The sequence below is a fragment of the Leptosomus discolor genome, chromosome 1 (genome assembly GCF_034619465.1).
Source record: "Leptosomus discolor isolate bLepDis1 chromosome 1, bLepDis1.hap2, whole genome shotgun sequence".
NCBI lineage: Eukaryota > Metazoa > Chordata > Aves > Leptosomiformes > Leptosomidae > Leptosomus > Leptosomus discolor.
Window position 1 is genome coordinate 214900965 of NC_141391.1, and position 19326 is coordinate 214920290.

Below are 19326 nucleotides of genomic sequence, written 5' to 3' on the forward strand. Positions count from 1 at the left end.
TCATATTGCTTCCAAGATTTATGCATCTCTATACTAAATTGCCCATTTCCATTTAGCCTTCTTACTTGCTTAAACTGACTTGCGTGCACAGACCTTTACAGATGCAAGACCTTCAAACTGAAAACCTGCACCCATTTGGTTTATTGGCAAAATTTGTATTCTTTCCCTGGGAGGCCAGTTCTGGCCCTGTGCTTGCTGGATGACAGGTGGGGTTTCCAGCCAGACGTCCATTTAAATAAGAGTACTGTAATTAAAAGGATCTGGATAAAGAAATTACACAAATTAGAGCAGACAGCTGTTATTTGAAAGGAGCAAACACTGTTGTTTTTTTTAACTAGCCAGATCTTGGCTTGCTTCCAGAAATGCTTACATTAGATCTTATGGATAAAAATCTTCCTTTGACTGCTAAAAATATAAGTGAAAAGAATTCTGTTTCCCCTTGAAATAAAATGTGATGGGCAACACGTAACAGAGGGAAGATATTCATAAACTTTAATATAGCCTGGAGATGACTGACTTCAGATGTGTACAGAACAGAGAGAGACTTTTGAGGGGAAAAAAATACCGCATCCATTTTATTTTATGCATGCATTTATGCCCAAAAGCTGAGATTCCTGAAACAGAATTTTAAACTGGGAGCATAATGTATTGCACAGATAGTCTTCTTCCAGAAAGAGGCACCCCTCCTGCTTTGTAGGTGCAATTCAGTGTGGAAGGGATTGGTTTGAATCAGCCTCCAGCTTCTGTGCGGCCTGGTGGTGAAGTTACGGCTCGTGAAGCAGCAAGGGGATTAAGGTGGTGTACATCAAGGACTGGAAAGGAAAACTTGATGATCTGTTCTGCTCTTTATTCAATACAGAAATTCCCCCCAATCTTCCTGTGTACCAGGAGGAGAGTTTTCCACTGCCCTGGTAGAACGGCTGATGGTTGCATGCATTTGTGGACAAGGACTGGATTCTTTTCCAGGCTTCTTTGACGTGCAAGCATTCAACGAGTATCCAGAAATATGATTAATTCATGAATCTTCCCACTTGCCTTGTTTAACGGAGCAGCTTTCAGGCTCAAAATCAAGCATGTGCTTGAAACAGGTTGCAGCATCTGGCCAGTGTCTCTGATAACCTGAAAAAGTCAGACCCATGTACATCCACAAAAGATGTGCAGGGATGCAGGTAACAACAGCAGCTTGAGATCACTCTACTGGATGGATATTGCACTGGGCTGGGAACCAGAGGATACCTGGGATTTCCTTCTGCCTCCTCCACTAGTCCCCCAGGAAGCTTGTCCATCTGTTATATAGGCGCTGTAGAGTTGCTCATCCCCTTCTAGTGAGCCTTGAGATCTGCTGGTAAAAATCAAAGGCACCAGCTGGTTATTAAGTGGATTTGCAATGTTTGCTGATGCAATTTACAAAATCAGAGCAGAAAGAGTGAGTACAGGCTTAGAGAACAAAGAGCAGAAATGAGGAATCTGAAAAAGAAGCTGCTTTCTTTCCAAAGCCCTTGTTGTAATCTTTTCCTTCCTCTTTCTGGGTGCTTTCTGGACTTTTTTTTTTTTTTTCACTTTTATCTCACCCTTCCCCACCCATTATTGTCATCTTGTCTCATTCTCCAGGAGAACCTCTTTTTTGTGATGGAATACCTCAATGGAGGAGACCTCATGTTCCATATCCAGAGCTGTCATAAGTTCGACCTTCCCAGAGCAACGTAAGATGTTATCACTACCTCTTGGCTTGCAGGTCGCACAAATGGTAGAAGCAAAGGCAGCAGCTGCAGACACCAGGGACTGTGATTTTATTCCCAGCTCTGCTACTGTCCTGTACAGGAAACCTTGGGCAAATCATTTGACCTCTCTGCATCTTACCCAGCTGCAAAGTGGGGATAATGCTTGTGCTGGAAGCAGAATGACTGCCTATCCCAGCTCTCTCCAAACTGAACAAAACAGACACGCAGGTCGTGACCCCGACTCAATGATGGACTTGGAGCAAGTCACTTCCTCTCCCTGTCCTCTTTCCCCTCCCACAGAAGGCTTTTTAGAGCCCATCCACGCAGCTGATTTCAGTCAGACGTGACCTTGCTTTGCACTCTTGGTCAACCAAGGAAGCTATTTCTGTATGGAAATGTTACAGACACTGCTACACCCTCGTCAGCATTGCGTCTGCCTGAAGGCTTGACCTCTAGCTTGCAAACCAGGGACCTCCTTCTAGCCCATGACCTGGCTCCCTTAATTTGCATTAACATCAGCATAGTCCCACAAACTTTTGTTCAGAGCTGAGGTCTGAGCTCGATAAAAGCTGTCCCTTAGGCTGCCCTGCTTGCTGGGTTAATCCCCTTCCCAGGACTGCAGTCCCTCAAACAGAGAGGGCATCCAGAGGGACCGTTCAATCCAGCTGAGACTTTCTCTCTGGAAGTGCCTCCACTGTCTATGAACAGCCCCAAGTGTGCCTACAATCTTATTTACATGGCCCATGGGCAAGGGTCATTTTAAAGCAACCTACGGGTGTCTGCTGTGAATTACGCACATTGCTCTTTATTGCACTCACTGAGTTCTTGCTCAGCCCATAATCGGAGGCCCCAATAATGACACTGTGGACCCAACCCCCACCCCAGTTTTACCATCATCAAAGAAATCCCGCAGATGCATTTTCAGCCATCTGTGGAACAAAATATCTTGTTCTTTACCAGATAGGGTGGCCTGTAACCAAGCTGCTGGACCTGCTTAATCTGAGGTTCCTGGTCCAGTGATCAGAGGTGAAGCTGTTGTTTGTTAGAAGTAATGGGATTTTCTCTTTTCCACTTTAAGGTTCAAGGGGGGGAAAAAAAGAGATAAAAACCTATCAAAAGTGCAAAAGTTAAATTTAAACAAAGAATTAATACACCAACAAAGAATTAAAAATTTATTTAGCTTTGATTAAAGTAAACAGAAGAATTAAAATAAATGAAAGGTGATTTTAATCCTTCTGCAAGCAAAAGCTATTTTGAAAGTCAATATTGAAACCACTATAGGAATTAATTTTTATTTAATAATTTAAAAAAAAAAAAAGCCTCACCTAAATCAGTGTTTAATTAGATGATTTTTTTCAAAGAATTTGAATGCTCAGAATTAAGGGCCAATGCACTGAAGACTGAGGGAGCAGAGCTGAGCTATACAACACTGGAAGGGCATACAATCCTGCAGTTACATTCCCTTCTGGGAGAGTACTTTTATTGTGCAATGGTGCTTCAACCTCATGCTCCCTCTTTGCAGCAGGATGTGGTGGTGTCCTTTAGGCAGAAATGTGTTGAGAACAAACATCTCAAACTCAAAAAGGCTCCAGGGAAAGGCCACTGAGCTGCTAGCTAGTTCACATCTCGGGTAAAATTTCAACAGCGAGTCATAAATCTGAGCAGCGAAGAGGTCTGTTTGACAAGCCAAGGAGACTGTGGTCCCCAAACCCAGATGCCCACCTGCCTGTCCCCATGCCAGGACTGCTCCTCTGTTTGTGCAGCAGCTACTGAACATGGCAAATTATAGCTGCTGTTTTGAGGTCTGAGGCATTAACTAATTTGCAGTTTGCAGTCTAGTGTGTCACTGTAACTCATTGATTCATTTTAAATACGTAAATAAGGGAGGGGCACAGACACCACCTGGTCTGCCTTCCTTGCGACAGGGACAGTAGCTTGAGGCAAGGCAGGGTAGGCAGTAGGAGCTGGGTGGTGATTTTTTGCTCCACAGAGCAAAGATCTGGAGACATCCTTGGGCACTGAAGGACATGTTCTCAGAGTCAGTTACATGTAAAAAAAAATGATGCTAGCCATGCAGTATGGCTTCCAAATCCCTGAAGATTGGTAGACTCCAAATCCCTACCATTTCACCAAATGGTTTCAGTGGGAGTTGGGCTGCTAGCTGCGGGGCATGCTTTTGGGAATCTCACATCATCCAGTGCTGTTAAGATGATGAAGGGACTGGAGCATCTCTCCTACGGGGAAAGGTTGAGAGACCTGGGGCTCCTTAGCCTGGAGAAAAGAAGATTGAGAGGGGACCTTATCAACACTTATAAATAAAGGGCAGGTGTGAAGGGGACGGGGCCAGGCTCTTCTCAGTGGTGCTCAGTGACAGGACAAGGGGCAACGGGCACAAACTGGAGCACAAGAAGTTCTGCCTGAACATGAGGAAAAACTTCTTTACATTGAGGGTGACAGAGCACTGGAACAGGCTGCCCAGGGAGGCTGTGGAGTCTCCTTCCCTGGAGATATTCAAAACCCGCCTGGACGCAGTCCTGTGTGACCTGCTCTAGGTGACCCTGTTTTAGCAGGGGGTTGGACTAGGTGATCTCCAGAGGTCCCTTCCAACCCCTGCCATTCTGTGATTCTGTGATTCTGTGATCCATCGGTTACCTGTAAAACCCCAGTTACCCTAGGCTTTCTGGAGACATTCCGAGCCTTCTGGGATCTTATTGAAATTTTGGCTCCTGTGGAGACAAAGTTTCCATTTTTTGGGTCTAACTGAAAGCGCCTGTTGGGAAGCATCCATTCTAACTTGTGCCTTCTGTCACTCAGGTTTTATGCTGCTGAAATCATATGCGGGCTCCAGTTCCTCCATTCCAAGGGCATAATATACAGGTAATTTTATTCTGTAGTATCTAATATACTGAACATTATCTGCTTTCCCTGCAAGCACTAATGGTAACTGAGATACTGTTGCTTGGATGTACTTAGTGGTATTGCATTTTTATGCAGATTTCCTTTTTACAGAGTCTGGATGTTTTATTTTGAAGAGATAGTATAGAAAAGGCAGTTTTGAGCCCTTTTTGAGAATCCAGTCCTATTTCAATTAACGTTAAAAGAAGCCCTTTGATGAATTTACAGAGTCATTCATATAGCACCCACCATAGGCACCCAGTTTAAGCTTTCCATGTATGAAGGTATATAAGGTCAAGCTAGCTGTGAGAAATTTGGTGTATCTGCTGAGTTGGTTACCCTGGGACAGTGATGATGAGCTTAGCTCAAGTAACAACAGCAAGGAGACAGTGATATACATTAATTTTGGGGTTATTAACAGGTCTGCTGCGCACAGTTCCATGGGGAGATGGGATTGATCTCACCTACCACCATGAATCTGAGCTAGCCACCCAAGCTCTTCTGTAAGTAAGCAGAGAGGAGAGGGCTTGTTTAGGTTCATCAAACCTGTGTAGTGTATGAGAAGTGCTCATTTCTACCAGCAGGCTCTACGGGGAGCCGATGGAGACTAGGTGGGACACTGCAGGCAGCTGCACTTAGAAGCATCCTCTCCCAAAGTTACTGATATGAATTTAGTCCACAATGCACCAATCTGTCAGGTCCCAAGGAGGACATGTCCTCTACTATGAAATTGCCCATTCCAGCTTCTGCTTGACTTCCTTAGGAGCATCAAAATTATGCATGGATGCTTTGATCTAATGCACAAGTGACTTCTACAAAAGCACAGAGACAATATGTGAGCAAGAAGGACTGCAGAAATCAGGCCACAGTCTGCTTTCCCATGGCCAAAAGGAGGAACTGAATTTCTGGGGAGCTCTAGTCCAGCTCATCTTCACATCAAAATTTAGTTACTACATTGCAGCCTTCAATAAAAGCAGGAAGCAAATAGCTGTTCACAAATAAATGAGAATGCTCACTGAAGCAATGATGTTTGCTGAACAAAATGAGCTTATTTCAATGTTTGTCATGTAGTGTGAACATTAGAACAAATGCTAAAAGTGAATGGCTTGTTTACAATCCACTCTCCCATTAAAACACAGGCTTTGTTTCATATAAACTCTCCTTATTATTTATTATTAGTACTCATGTGGGAGCCATTTATAGTCTTTATTGACCAATGATGGTGATTGCGTAAACATGAGATCAATATCAATGGCATTAAGCTAAGATGATCTCAGGGGTCTCAGCAAGTTTCTGGCTCTAATTATCGTTCTGGATGACTGAAGGGAAACATTTGCTGAAGTGCCCAAATCTCTTAGCTGTGTCTGTAATTTTTACTCAGACTTCTCAGAAAAGTTGATTAAAAATATCTGCAGGACATTGTGAGTTTGTGGCAGGACTGTTAATGCTGACATTTTGTTTATGATTCACATTTTTTATTTGGAATTGCTGCACCAGTGTTGTGTCAGAGTTTGGGACTCGTTTCCTCATGAAAGGAGAAAGATGTTTAAAGTCTGGAGCCTTAGGAAACATGGGAAAATTGGGATAGCTAGACATTAGGTAGCATGGTGATAGGAAGAAATAGCTCATTCCCAGGAGTCGGTGCAGCATTGCTTTGGGTGTCAAGCTTTGAGAGAAAAGATTTAACCAGTCCTACTCTTTTTTTCTTTTTTCGTTGAAGACAATGACAACGAGGTCAGTTGAGAACACACAGCCATCAGTATCTCTGTCAGAGCTAACTAAGCGCTTAGGAAAGTGAGTAGAAATCATTTTTGAAACTACATCACTTGCAATGTAGTAAGAATAATGAATCCAGCTGTTCAGTCTCATGCACCCATGTTTGGAAATGTTGGCTTAAATTTTAATGAATGAGCTGAGGCGTTTTTGGCAGAAACTCCAATCCCTGGAGCCAACGAGTTTGAGACTCATCAAAATAATGAAAGCAAACTGTAGGTGATGGGGTTTTTGTCTTGCTTCGATCTACCAGACGAATAAAAGCAGTGCTGGCAGCCAGAGATTGATCTCAATGGTGTAACTAAAATAAGTCATTCCAGCTGGAAATTGTGACAACATGAGTGTCTGCCGCTTGGAAGGCAAATGTCTCGGTTGTCTCTGTATTTCTTTTTGATTAATGACTTCCACTTTTTCTTGGGCCATATTCCGGCAGCAACGAGCAATTGCCCCATAGCAACAATTTAGTGTGTGCTCCCCTGCCCTGGCTGGGATCTGGGCAAAGCAAGACAAGGAGCTTTGCACAGAGGGAGGCTGAACAGCCATCTTTCCTGCAATTGTAGGTGATCATCTCAGGAGCATCACGCATTAGAAATTACCTTCTTTGAGGGAGTCAGAGCCATTTCTGAAGAAAACACATTGTAAAACAGTTGTCACTGGGAGGGTAGCTATATAGCAGCCTCATAGTTAGGACTCGCCTGAGATGTGGAAAATGTGTGTAGGCTGTGAATCAGCAGAGGCTGGAAAAGACCAATTGTATCCTCAGCTGTGGGCACAAGCAAATGTTGTGTCTGGCTGTTTTGGGAGACTTGGGAAGGAGCAGTGATTGATAGCACAGGGTAAGCACTACAGGAACGTGGGTGCTCTGAGACCAGGTAACCCAAATTTTACCTACATCCCAGGTAAACTGCAGCATCACTGATCCAAACATCTCCCTGAGTCATTATTTCAATGAAAAGCAAAAATTTAGGTAAGATATAAAAAGTTTAACATAGAAGCCACGTCAGCCTTTCTTTTTTTCTGCCTTTTTCTTTCTTTCTTTACATGTTTTTCTCTCCTTTCAGAAGTTCTTCCAATGTTAGAACCTCTTTGTTCTCTGTCAATGGCCATGATTCACCAGCTCACTTGGTTTTATTTCCTTCTCTGTGCATTTCTTTTTTTTTTTTTTTTTTCCTCTCTCTGGGTTCTTTGCTTCCCACAGTAGCTCGGAGCCTGAAACTACTGACAACAGCTTGGCAACTGTGTGCGAAGCAGCCCAGCAGTGAAAAGGTGGTGGGTGTTCTGCTGAAGTCTGGGATTATTCTGTGCCTCTGCAAGCCGTGCGGGGCTTGTGGGTCCTTACCTCTTCCAACACTGGAAGGGAGGTCTGGCAGCAGCTTCAGAGAGAATACTGAGACTCCCAGGGAAGGAGAAAGTGAGCATTAGCTGCTCCCTTCTTGCTCACCTTCTCCAGGCTGTATTAGGGCAGAAGCACCACCTGGTAGAAAGCCCTTTTTAGCTTCACTATCCTGCATCCTCAAAGGAGGCAGCTTTTAGAAGATGTCTTGGGTAAAGCCTTCCCCAGCCAATGAATCAGTGCTGAGACAGGAGGAATGAGGAAAAGGGATGTTGAAGTCCAAGCGAGCAGCTCCTCATTTGACCCTCAGCCTTCCTTTGTAATTGCAACATGTAGGCACTACATAGAGGCAGGTAGCAAGTAGTAAGTGTAACTTGCTAAAATGACTTGTGTGGCTCTGTAACAACTTAAAGGAGGGGTTTCCTTCTCTTCCTCCACAGAGACTTGAAACTAGACAACGTCCTTTTGGACAACGAGGGGCACATCAAAATTGCTGACTTTGGGATGTGCAAGGAGAACATGTTTGGAGATGCAAAGACAAGTACTTTCTGTGGGACTCCTGACTACATCGCTCCTGAGGTAGGTGTGGGGTCCAGGGGGCTCAGCACGCTGCTGTGGGACAGAGAATGTTTTAGAACATGACTGTCAGTGGTGGAGATTGTGAAGAGTAATAACCTGGTTTTGAGCAGTTCCAGGCTAGAAACTGGATTTCAGTTTGACTCAGAATCTGCGTTGCTGTCTGGCATTGCATATTTTTGTGGCTAATTCATTTTTTGTGCAAATGGGTCTGGGAAGCAAGTGGTGCTTGGCTTAACCAAGAAACAGAATGCTTCATGGAAATTCAGTTTGAGCCATGGCAGAAGAAGCTCCAAGAGGTAGGTCTTGCAATTCAGAGACAGAAACAGCATGAGGAATGTCAAGCATGTTCTCTAGCTAGCTAACTGTACGCTTCAACGGCTATACAGGCTCCTTGATAGCTGGTAGGGAGCTATGGGCACTTCTAAGGGATGACATTCATCACAACCTAAGAGAGAAAATAGAGAAAGGTGGGACAAAATACCCACCTGAAGCTGATTCTCCCTCGTTGATTAACCACTGTTTAGATAGAGAGACTGGGTCCACAATAAAGCAGAGATTGGGGTTCACCTTCTCTCTGGGATATGCTCTGATGCTTGAATGCTTTTGCCCCTCTACTCTGCCCTTGTGAGACCCCACCTGGAGTACTGCGTCCAGCTCTGGAGCCCCCAACACAAGAAAGACATGGAGCTGTTGAAGGAAGTCTGGAGGAGGACTACCAAGATGGTCAGAGGGCTGGAACACTTTTCCTACAAGGACAGGCTGAGAGAGTTGGGCTTGTTCAGCCTGGAAAAGAGAAGGCTCTGGGGAGACCTTAGAGCGGCCTTCCAGTACCTGAAGGGGGCCTACAAGAAGGCTGGGGAGGGACTTTTTACAAGGACCTGCAGTGACAGGACATGGGGTAATGGTTGGAAGCTGGGAGAGGACAGGATTAGACTAGAGACAAGGAAGAAGTTCTTCACCCTGAGGGTGGCGAGACACTGGAACAGGTTGCCCAGAGAAGCTGTGAATGCTCCATCCCTGGAAGTGTTCAAGACCAGGTTGGATAGAGCCTTGAGCAACCTGGTCTAGTGGGAGGTGTCCTTGCCATGGCAGGGAGGTTGGAACTAGATAATCTTTGAGGTCCCTTCCAACCCAAACCATTCTACGATTCTATGATTCTATGATAGGTGTGGGATCCATAAACTTGGACTTCTCTCTTACCCAGACAGGTTCTTAGCTGGCTGCAAGCACAGCCTGCACCACGAGCATCCTGCCAGAGCTGAATAAGGCACTATACACCCTGAAAAGTCTCTGCCATCAGAGGCATAACCTTAAAACTGAGCACACACTTGAAGATAAAAAACAACCAGCCGCTCCTTGTAAAAGGGATGGAAATGCTTGGAGACATAGACATGAGAGTGGTCATACATCCTGATTTTTCCTCTCTAAATGCCAGCAGTCAGAGGAGAGGTGTTGCTGTCTTGAGGACAGCTGGATCCCGACCTCTGGACTCTGGACTACCTGCTTCTCTCCTTTGACTGTGCACAGTGCCAGAGCACCTCATGTCACTGCATGAATCCAACCCTGGAGGACAGGCCTCCACAAGTTGCCTCCTGGTGGAGGAGACTGTAAAACTAGAGATGATGGAGTTGTGTCAGGGCCAGGATGTCCATGAGCTAACAAGAGCAAGGCAGAGCTTGTAGCTTGTGTTAAGATCCTGCTCTGCCCTCTTGAGTCAAGAAGGCTGGGGCTTGCACGGAGACAGTCTCCAAGCTCAGTGCAAAAACATACCAACAGTTCCACTTCTCTTTCTGTAGTTGATATCTACTGATACTTGGAAGAGAAAAGCTGAACCTGGCCTTCATGTGCCCATGCAATAAAACTGGGTGAAACTGGGTGGACACAGACACCGGACTCCACATTGCCCATAGCAAGATCCTTTCCCTTTCCCCTCATTTCTTTCCATTTGTTCCCAGGCAGAAACTTGTTCTTTTTTTCCTTTTTTTTTTTTTTTTTCCCTAGTAAATTTAGAAATTTTGGACTAGATTCCTCCAGAAAAGAGAAAGCTCCCTTAACCTGGTGTTTCCGCACAATGATAGATCTTACTATGGAGAGGCGTTGACTAATTAGATGGTAAATTGGGGCCAAAGAAAACATTTTTCAGCTCAGAGAAGAACCTACAAGTCATCCATGCATCATGTCTGACATCACTCTCAAATCCATTTATTTGCCTTTCAAGATCCCATTTCCTGATTTTAGTGTTTTCATGATGGATATTGGTCCTTTCTAAATAGCTTTTAAAGCTTTTGGTTTTTTCCCCTCCAGTATAATTGATTGATCTTTTACTGTGCACCAAGGGCTCGATTCTGGTCTAGGTTACACCACTGCAGACACAAGGGCTGGTCTCTTCAAATCAATTGGATTTGTATTGTCTAAGAGCAGGTTTAAGTGTGCTCTGCAATCGAGCTGCAACTGCCTTTTATTCCATTTCAATATGCTTTTATCTAAAAAAAAACCCCTATTTTCTGATCCTAAAAAAAAGAGCCAAGTGATAATCCATCGTCTGTGATTTTACTTCACAGAAAAGGGAAAGACTAAAATAGCTCAGAGTTTTATTTCTGCACCATCATTTATTTTGGAGATTCAACGAGTGCATATAAAACATTTTACCTCTAAATTGAAAGCCCTAGCTAGAGTTTATGGATCATCTCTCCTGCCAGAGGCGGGAGCACTGGACTTTTTGTCGGTATTTCATTGCAGCTGCTAGCACTGTAATTTGTTACAGGCCCAGCACCTTGGCTACAGCCGTGCAAATAAGGGGGCTTTGGGTCAGCAGAGAAGCAATTTTTTTATTTAAAAAAATACTTGACAAAAAAGAAAAAAAAAAAGTAACCTGAAATGAAATTGCTGAGTTTATTTTCTTTCCAGAGAATTTCAAAGCTAATAAATCTTTACTTTGACTGCCATAAAGCATTTAATTTCAATTTCCAGACATTTTATACTTTAAAAGTTAAAGCCTTATAAAAATAATTTGTCTTTTCAGAAGGAAAGTTTGGGATGATTTTGTTTGTAAAAGTAATCCAGAAGAAATATATTAGCGAGTCTGGCTGATCCCTTTTTTGTCTCCGAGTGAAACACATTGTATATATTGTGTCTTATATTCAAATAGCCTTTTTGTCCTTTTTTACATCTCCTTTTTTGGCACTTTTAGAGACAGATGTGTTAGTCATGAGCGGTCTACATCAGCTTGGATTAGGCTTCTGATATTAAGGTCCTGCTTTGTTAGATGCCACAGGTACATCAGAGTGGGATACTTCTCACTTAATGTGAGAAAATTCATCTAAAATTTTAAGCATTAGATGGCACTTTATATTGTTGTAGAAGGACAAGCATCCGAGAAGACGAGTCACCCCTTCCTATCTTAGGTGTGTAAATCAGTCCAATCACTATTTTCACTCCACTGATTATAGAGACTTCAGATAACTAAATTAATAAAACACATAAGTTTTAGACAAAAAGATGAATCCAGGCCCAAGTAGCAATTTACAAGCAATGAAGACAAGGTATGAAAAAGTCAAGAAACTACTCATCCTCTTCCACTGTACCTCAGAGCCAGCAGTAAAGATCACCTCTCTAAATCAATTTTTCTACTATCAGCAGTTTCATAGGTACTGAACTGGATGGTTGTTTTCACTGGTATCGCTTCTCCAGGTCTTGTCATTGGTACCTACACCATAGCTGTAGTATAGGGGAACACATTGCAACCAAGATGTGGGCTCAAGAGTAAAGATTGTGCCTTAAAATGAACTATTCCTCTCTCCAGCTCTAAAATCCTGATAAGGATCCTAGACATCATAGTCACCACATGTACCTTTAGACATCTGCAATGTGAATATCTGTGTATGAGCAAGTTGTCCAGGCTCCTTGATAACCAAAGGAAACAAATAGGGGGTTGTATTTTACAGCAGGTAGATATTTAGCTAGGTGTCTAAATTGGGACTAATTCTCTTCCATGACTATAAAAGGAGATAATGATAACTGGTTCAGCTCTAGGTATCTCCATAACAGATATCTAAAGGCAGATGAGATTGATGTTGCTTCCCCAGAGGGGAAGTTTGAGAACTTGGTGGCATCTGGCCAGGTTTGCAGGGGAAGAAAATACCACATGGCTTCTTAAGGGAGGTTGTCACTCCAGCTGACCCCCCTCGGAGCCCACACACTGGATGTAGCCTTCACTTTATAGCTGACACAGAAAGGCACAAACCAATGGACTGACTGAGGACAAATTCCCTTTCCTCTACCCATAACTCAGTTGGTCTCAAGAGGACAGATCAGCAACTGCTTTCTGATATTTTTCCTTGAGCAGATTTTGCTGGGATGGATTCACACCATTTCTACTGACTGATAGTCCTCAAATACCCTTACACTGCCGAACTTGTAATTTTAAAATACAGCTTGTGTGAGTTAAATCAGTCCCAAAATGCTAATCACACAGAATCACAGAGTGTTAGGGGTTGGAAGGGACCTGGAAAGATCATCTAGTCCAACCCCTTGCCAGAGCAGGACCACCTAGAGTAGTCACGAGTGCCTAACCATTTGTCTTCTTGGACTTCATAAGCATGATTTGAACCCTTAGGATGACTTGGAGAGAGGGTAAAAGATTTCTTGCCTCACTTTTGATGTCTGAGATCTCTCCAGTAGCCAAGAATTTGTTCAAGTAACTTAAGAGTTACATGCAACCTGTTATCTGTAGTGAGAAGGATTGTTTTGGCACCCAGGTGTGGCCGTGACTTGGAGCTTCTCAAACCACAGCCTCTGCACCACTGACAGATGCTCTGGCTCATGCTGCAGCCAGAGGGAAGCACCTCTGCTATCCCACTCAGTGCAAAGCAGCAGTTGAAAGGTCAGGGTCTGGCCACCCTTTTGAAGTTGAAATACTCATGTCAGACATTTTGCATCTGTCTTTGTCATTCCTCTCTTTGGGCAGATATTGCTGGGGCAGAAGTACAACACCTCCGTTGACTGGTGGTCCTTTGGTGTCCTCCTGTATGAGATGCTTATTGGACAATCTCCTTTCCATGGCCAAGATGAAGAGGAGCTTTTCCAGTCTATCCGTATGGATAACCCATTCTACCCTCGCTGGCTTGACAAGGATGCAAAGGACATTTTGGTGAAGGTAAGAATTACCACACATCAAACAAAAGTCTTTTTGCTAGGATGGTCATCTTTGATTTATGCATCTTCAGCTCTTGTTCAGAGAAACAAATTTAGTGTGATAGAAACAGAATCACTCTCTTGTCTGTGGACTTCAAAGCATACCTGACCGAAGTCATAAGGCCATCTTTGTGTCTTCTTTCTCCTGAGTTGTTGTGATATCTCCTCACATCCAGTAAGTAGGATCACAGGGTATCAGATATCATCAGAGATCAGTTTCTTTGCAGAGAAATCCCTAAGGTGCAAAGCGTGTTAAATCCTGGAAAAGATATTCTGCCAGGATTCAAACAAAGGGTTACAGTGACTTCCTTGATAATTATGGCTTTGAAGCAGTTCTTGTGCCTCAGAGATGTGAGGACATCTAGGGTAAATTGCTTTGGTGTTCAGCTTGATTTTAAGTAGAGAATATTTTGCGTTTTTGCACTGAGCTAAAGAGCAGGGAAAAAAAACAGCCTGAGCTGTGTCCTGAAGTGGCAGAGCTACTCAAGCTAGTAGCACCGTGTCATCTGGGTATCTGGCCCTTTGAATCTACATAGCAATGATAGTGTCCTTTCTGAGTGGAGTACTCTTCTGTTTTCCTCTAATAGGCATCGTTGTCTTTTAGGTTCCCTTCAAAACCACTGATTTTTTCTTTGCCTCCTTCTCAGCCACATCCCATTTACCATAGTAGCCTTTCTGGCTTGGGGTGCAAATTATTCTAGTGTTGCAAGATAAAAATGCAATGAATTCACAACTAGTCTAACGAGTTACCTCCCCTCAGTTGGGCTTTGGACTGACGTTGAACATGATCTAAGGCATTTTAACTCGAGATGGAGCATGGTGAGGGAGCATGTACAGAGGCTTATAATGTCTCAGCTGGTGATTTTGATCATATTTGACCTACAGTCCCTACCTTGACTTTTGCATTTACAAAGTGACAGGACAACATACAGCATTTATCTACCAAAAAAATGGAGAACAGGAGATTATTTTAGCATCTGTGCTGTGCACAGCAGGGCTCAGATGTTTAGGTATCACTATAAAATTACAATAATGAAAGCAATCAAAAGCAGTTGTTCAGGAAGACATACCATAGCAGATAGAGTTTTTGAATGTCAATTTCTGGGACATAAACTGCCATCTTTCTGCATAAAAAAACCCATGTACTTCTATCAGGATTAGAGATAGTAATTATCTTTATCAACAAACTTTCCCGCTTAGGAAAAAAAGTTGTTTCATCCATTATGGGCTATTCTCATTGCCACTGACTCTGGATAATTACATAGTCCACCCTGCTTACTGCCTATGTTATGAGCACAGAATTTAACGTATGGAATCTGCTGGGTAATCAGTTGCCTGTAGGACACGTCAGTTTTGGTGAGGCTTTGCCCACAGTGTTGACCAAACCCCAATGCTTGAGGTTTTTTTTTTCAAACAGGCCCTCAATAATCCATACATCAGATTCTTCTGCTGCCAGTTTTGCCATTAGATATTTCTAGTTGTTCTTTGCTGAGTGGTCTCTATTGTATGATTGCTGTTGGCCAAATAGAGTAGCAAGAAACTTCTACCATATGAAACCCAAATCCATTCTAAGGTGACCTCCAACAGTAAAGTGCTTCTGAAAATTTGCACTTACCTGTGCAGCAGGAGGACATATCGGCTGTATTCAGGTCATGAGCTATCAACTGTTGCCACTCTTCCTCTCCATTGACTTCAGAGGGATCTAGGATCTGGTGCTCTGTGAGCCAACTGGCCTGGAGGCCCCAGACATTTTACTGCGCATGTAAAGACAAATTTTAAACTATTTACACCCACCTTTATAGCAATACTTCAGCACTACATCCTGCTCATGAACTTCAAGAGGAGCTCTGAAGCGTTTAGTGCTCCTTAAACTCTCCCCCCAAAACACTCGTCTGCTTCCAGAGCCAAATGGCTCCTGCAACACCATAAAAACATCTGTGTCAAAATGGACTATGTTTACACTAAACTGAAGGAGGGGCCCAGACCTGTGTGTAGCTGACGGTGAAATGATCTGCCCCCACTTCTAGCTTTTCCTTATCTTCAGCAGAATTAGTCATCCACAGGTCTTGTAGCCTGCAGTGTGCAGCAAACACAAGCTATCTGAATTGGGAGTCTTTTGACAAAGTAGACGGTTGTCAGCATCTGAGCTCGTCAGTACAGAGAAGCGATCACTTCCAGGGTGTCTTTTATCTCACCTTTAAGTGTGTTAAGGAGGTCAGATGATTTGCACCTAAGATGACTTTTTCTCCAGTAATTATAAAGGGTCAAATACTGACACTCCAAGTGTCCAAAGGTATAGGAGATGGATGCAATCCCACATAGCCTAGGCGAGTATTTTCACAAATTATGCTTATATTTCAACTGTAAAAAAAAAAATCTGATAACAAGAAGTTGCCCAGATAAAAGCTTACAAGTGCAATCCAGATATTTTGCCTGTGTAGTTGCATATTTGCATGCTCAGACACATATGTTGTTGCTGCTGTAGCAAATTGTCCTCTCTCTTCTGCAAAGGAAAACTATGGCCAAGGTCTCTCAGTTTTGGCATGTTGGGCTAAGAATCCAAACTGGTTCCCCAATCAGAAATTTAGTAGGGTAAAAGAGTCTTCACGCTCTCACCAACCATGCTTGAGTTTGAAGTCTGAGACCCTGTTGGGTAGGACTGTCCTAATGATTACACTGTTATTGATAGAAAACTAAGGCATTTCTCTTTCTTCGACATTCTAGCTTTTTGTGAGAGAACCCGAGAGGAGACTGGGATCAAGAGGGAACATCCGCCAGCATGCCTTTTTCCGGGAAATAAACTGGGAAGCCTTAGAAGAAAGAAGGATGGAGCCTCCTTTCAAACCAAGAGTGGTAAGGATGCATTTCACTTCGATTTCACCCATCTCATGTCTGTCTTTCTTGAATAATTCATTCCTCAAATTTTTAAACCCTCCATCACATGCTAGCAATAAACCAAAGCCAGGATCCACAATAGTGTTATAAACCTATCTATTTAGGGGCACTGCCCAAAATCTTCAGACATAGGTCTTTAGCATCAGAGACGTCAAATCCTGTTTAGATTCACACAGTCAGAATTTTAAGGGTGGATAAATGTCTGCTTCACACTAGAACTAACAGTTTTAGGCACCAAGTGAAGGCTTTCAAAATGCTCTCAAATTTTCAGAGTTATCTTCTGGAGTTGCTCTGCACGTGTTGTCTCTCTCTAAAAGTAGATGGAGGACCTTGGTCTTGGGCAGTCAGAATGGAAAGTATTGACTCTTACTTAAATGTCTAAACGCAGATTAAATTTTTCGCAGGCTGTCTGGTATGTTGTGTACACCAGACACAAGCAGCTACAGTTTGGATCTATCACATTCTCACTCATTGTACAATCTTTGGAAAGATAATCGTAAACTATGTACATCTATTGGCTAGGCTGCCTTACCTGATCATGACTACTACTTTCTGATGGCTATAAGCCCAGGTCTGGCATGCCCACACCTGAGAAACCATAAATTACTCACCACTTTCTCAGTTACCATAGCAGGGGTCTGGATGCCACTTAAAACACCTTCCCTTAACCACAAAAAATGCAACACATTCTGTAGGGATTATTTTTCGCTGCACTACAGAAGGTAAAGAAGGAAAAGTTGTTCAGGTAACCAGGTGGTGAGCTAAGTCGGGATAGTCCTGACTACTAATAACAGTCCTATTAAACTATTAAAGTCCTATTAAAAACAAGAATATAATTTAATTTGACAAGAGCATCATAATTTCATCTTACAGTCCTTCACAAGTATTATTTAATTGAAGAGTCCAGTCTGCTGTGTTACAAAGCTGTAACATCCCTGCCTGGCAGAATTAATGGATCACAGGCTCGGTGCCTCCTGTATAATATTTATTCCCATTACTACTTCAATAGGATGGTAATAAGCAAGTGATTAACACTGGTTGCTGGTTATTAAGTGCTCAGACAGACGTTCACTGCAGTTTGACGTGTTACTGTGCATTGTTTGGGCTGGAGTAACTAATCATCGTGCAAAAGGCCAAGAGCAAATGCACTGCGGGTTCCCTAGCTGAGCTGAGCTTGCTCCCAACTAGTTGAGCTGAGCCCATAGGAAGCAGCCTGATAGGGCCAGTACGGTTGTAATGAAGATCTGAATATTTGTGGTCTGACATTATTTTTTTTTTCTTTTCCTTGAAGAAATCTCCAAGTGACTGTAGCAACTTCGACAAGGAATTTCTAAATGAAAAACCTAGACTGTCCTGTGCCGACAGAGCACTGATTAACAGCATGGACCAAAACATGTTCAGCAACTTTTCTTTCGTGAACCCTAAAATGGAGAAAATATTTTCCTGAGATCTGCCTTACTGAAGGGATTCTCTGTAATGATTTCAGTAACACTTTGTCAACTGAAGACTATGCATGGTTGTTTTTACCAAGAACCCACCAGAAAAGCACCTCAGTGAAAGTTTGTACCATGCCTGGAGTTTTCCAGCTTATTCCAGTCCGTAGCAGATGCCAGCCACTCTTCACTAGTGATGAAGTTTCTTTGCAGTATCTTTTGGTCTCTTTTTCCTCTTTTCCCAATGTTCTTGAAGTTGAAAGCATATGAAAATAAGGAAGTGACAAAACCTGTTCCCCACTACTTGTGCACACAGTCAATGAGTAAGAAAAAAACAAGTATATTTGAGCTTCTGGTGATGTCAGTGCCCATTTCTGCAATTCTTACCTTGGCCCACCTCGTTCTGAAGGACAAGTGGTTTGCTCAAGGCCTGAGGGCGTCTGGGAAGACTTTGGACTGGGTGCTTCAGTAACCTCCACTTGTATGTGTGCAGAATTGCACATGTGTTCACGGGAGTTTTGAAGAAGCAGTTTTACTCCCTATACACTTTAAAAGTACTGTTCACAGGTGTTAGGATTCAATTTTGCTCCACTGGGACAAAGAGACTTTGCAGGTGCCCATTCCAGCATTCGTACATCTCGTTCAGAGGCCCTGGAGCTAAGGATTCAACCCCAAAGAAGGATCATTGCCATGGCGATTGTCAAGATCAATACAGAAAGAAAACCAGTGATTTACACTTAGTACTTGATCAGGAAGGATGGGAAGCTGCAGTCCAGCAGAAAGCCTCAAGAGCCCCTGTTTTAAAGCTTTAACTGTCCTCACACATGCCAGGCTGAGATCAAAATCTGGACTGAGATTTCTGGAGTTTTGTCCTAAAATCACACAAGAAAGGCAGAAGAGGTTTCCTCAAACCCCTGTTTAAGCATTGTAAAACTAGTCTTCCAGTCACACCATTGGCATATTTTTCTTGACAGGTAGTAATCAGTCCTTGCAAAGGCTGATATACTTTCTGTTGCTCTAAATGATGTCCCAACTCTTTGGCACACATAGTGGACATAGATCAAGAAGCTGCACCCCAGCGGTCACAGGGCAAGATGGCACATCAGGTGAGGGTGGTCGTCTCCTTCACCTCATGACATTTTGCTGTGTGTCCTATCCATTTGCAGTCTGTGGAAATGTAGATGGGTTAAAAAGTGTCTTTTCTGTGATCCTTTCATCATAGGATCCTGTTTTCTGAGGTTGAAGAGATGTAGAACCACTCGGTTACTGCTTGTCACTGAGATACCAGTTAAATACCGAGTCAAAATTAAGTGAAAGCCCACATAGAGGATTCTGTAATAGCTTAGACTTGGGCAGTCACCCAAGTGGGTGTTAGGCTCTAATTGAGGTGTATACATTTGGAGATTCATTGCATCAACCTTCCCACTCCATGGAGAAGAGAAGCTCTAGAAGGTGCCTTTCTGGGTCTCCTGGACCAGGCTGTTAACTTGGACCTCCCAATATG

General features: G+C 43.1%; 1 protein-coding gene across 2 annotated transcripts in view; it reads left to right on the top strand.

Moving 5' to 3' along the window:
* PRKCQ (protein kinase C theta) overlaps positions 1–18045 on the top strand; it is a 45592-nt gene extending 27547 nt beyond the window's left edge. The window contains exons 12-17 of one of the 2 annotated variants that reach the window (XM_086474929.1): positions 1612–1703; positions 4536–4598; positions 8163–8301; positions 13268–13456; positions 16219–16347; positions 17681–18045. In XM_086474929.1, coding sequence (XP_086331055.1) covers positions 1612–1703; positions 4536–4598; positions 8163–8301; positions 13268–13456; positions 16219–16347; positions 17681–17836 — 768 coding nt within the window. In that variant the 3' untranslated portion in view covers positions 17837–18045. The remainder of the gene's footprint in view (positions 1–1611; positions 1704–4535; positions 4599–8162; positions 8302–13267; positions 13457–16218; positions 16348–17680) is intronic. The other variant, XM_086474937.1, reaches the window with a different exon arrangement.
* Positions 18046–19326: the final 1281 nt, after the last annotated feature.